We start from the raw sequence: 1,891 nt of genomic DNA, 5'->3' as shown, positions 1-1,891 counted from the left end.
AGTCTATTTTTTTTGTAATGAAAGCTAATTATTCCTTTAGAAACACTTGATAGGAGTCAAGCTCGTGCATTACGAGGGTATTAATAATTAGAAGTCCAATTTTAAAGTCATTTGTTTATCTATTCAAACTTATGGATTCTACTCATTGCTAGATGTTTTGTATATACATGAGTTGGAGATTGCAATTCGGCCAAACCTATCTATTTTTTAAACATATTATTACTAACCCATGATCATTAAAGTTAAGTTTTACATTCCCCATCTTTGGAAAAAAAGGACTTCATTTCATAAGAATGTAAAATTGCAGAGTTAAAATGCCACATAGGAGTAGACATAGGTACATAGCTCATTTGCTTATTCAAAGAGATCAAAGAACTTGAGAGGTTGATCAGCTTGTAAATGGGAGGTAAATGGTGGAAAACAATTGGAGGTGGGGCACAATGTCATGCATAATGTTCTTGGCAATGTGTGTGTGGTTATAGATAAGGAATTAGTCAGGATATCAAGCATAATGTTTATGTGTGGGGTTACATAATGTTTATGTGTGGGGTTACAGATGAGGAATGAGTTGGACAGCCGGCAAGGAGCTTGTCCTCTTGGGACACATATTCCTCCTAGCTTTGTACTCATCTAAAGAAACAATATGAAAACTTGGAAGTTGGCCTTGTGTTATTTTTAGATAAGACCATTCTTCAATCAGCCCATCATGCTCTTCTCTCTTTTTTATCTTTTCTTATGACCCCTCAGCAATCATAATATAAGGCCCATCAGCCCACCACGGCTCTCAATGTCCTTCGTTCTCCTCCCTTCCACTAAGAAGATCTGCCCACCTTGCTTCCGTAGTAGCTTTCTGCTCCATACTCGTGCTCCTTCCATGGCTAGAACGGATGCTTTGTGCAAAGTGTCGGTGCGAGTTAGTGTGTCTGAACGAAGCAATATTTGGCTGGTCGGAGCCCTGGGTATCCGTCATCCAATCGAAGTAAATCAGCAGAGGTGTGTAGCTGGAGCCGTTGCCTATGCATGTCCCCATCCGACACTGAAATTGAGTCATTATGAAGCACTCGGGGTTAAACCGAACTCGGCGTGTAAGCAGGAGATCAAAAAAGCGTATCGCCGCCTTGCACTGAAGGTCTGCTCTAACTTCCAGCAGTTGTTGTGAATCGTTTCGAGTCTATATACTGCAAGCCATCGTTCAAGATCGGAATCTACTTCAGAAATGGTATCGAGAGGCGTTTTTGATAGCTGAACTAATTATATGGCATTAACTTTCAGTATCATCCCGACGTATGCAAAGGAGAATTCTGCGAGAGAAATTTCAAGCAGGTCACAGATGCTTACCAGGTTTGTAGATAATTTCTGTCAGCAGCTGAGAACTTGACTGGCCAAGACTTAGTGCAGAGATGACTAGCGTTACGCTAGCCTTGTCTGTGTGCATGAGCATCTCGTCGTATGATGATGTTTTTCTTTTCTATGGAATCACACTCAGTATTTTTCAATTCATCTTATGAAAATCCGCACAGACTCTTATGGAAGAGGCATCAGCACAAATGCTAGATAACCGCTCGGAAGCCATTGTGGAGAGCTACGTGGGTGTGGACGACGATTCATGGGAGGAATGGATGGGATGGGAAGGCGCTGGCACACGGGATTACACAACCCACATCAACCCTTACACGTGAAGGGATCGTCCAGCAGTTCTAATGAACATGGTTGCAATTGGCTAATCAAATGTTGGTCAAGAACCGAAATTTTTTAGTGCTCGGGTCTTGTGTAAAAGACCTCACAGAATTTCTTTGTTGAAGGATATACAAACTTAGATTATCAAAAAGTTATCTAAAATTGACTCTGTATATTAGCCCATTTATGATTCCATGTGGGCTTTCACTCTCAC

The 1,891-nt window shown here is 41.1% G+C and overlaps 1 protein-coding gene across 1 annotated transcript; it reads left to right on the top strand.

Moving 5' to 3' along the window:
- The first annotated feature begins 830 nt into the window (after nucleotides 1-830).
- Nucleotides 831-1,679, top strand: LOC147887509 (chaperone protein dnaJ 8, chloroplastic-like). The gene is made up of 3 exons (XM_087394326.1): nucleotides 831-1,129; nucleotides 1,273-1,341; nucleotides 1,521-1,679. The coding sequence occupies exons 1-3, from the start codon at nucleotides 875-877 to the stop codon at nucleotides 1,677-1,679; spliced, it is 483 nt and encodes a 160-aa protein (XP_087250452.1). The 5' UTR covers nucleotides 831-874.
- The last annotated feature ends 212 nt before the right edge of the window (nucleotides 1,680-1,891 follow it).

This window comes from Dipteris shenzhenensis, chromosome 23, assembly GCF_047967505.1.
Source record: "Dipteris shenzhenensis isolate YYH24624 ecotype China chromosome 23, Dip_SZ_1.0, whole genome shotgun sequence".
Classification (NCBI taxonomy): Eukaryota; Viridiplantae; Streptophyta; class Polypodiopsida; order Gleicheniales; family Dipteridaceae; genus Dipteris; species Dipteris shenzhenensis.
The sequence above is the reverse complement of the archived record's forward strand: the minus strand, read 5'-3'. Positions and strand labels throughout refer to the sequence as shown.

Bases quoted from the DNA above. Each gene is read 5' to 3' on its own strand.
- LOC147887509 (XM_087394326.1), top strand. From the start codon at position 875: ATGGCTAGAACGGATGCTTTGTGCAAAGTGTCGGTGCGAGTTAGTGTG. The intron at 1,130-1,272 runs GTCTGCTCTAAC...ATTAACTTTCAG, and splicing joins ATCGCCGCCTTGCACTGAAG to TATCATCCCGACGTATGCAA. The intron at 1,342-1,520 runs GTTTGTAGATAA...AAATCCGCACAG, and splicing joins AGGTCACAGATGCTTACCAG to ACTCTTATGGAAGAGGCATC.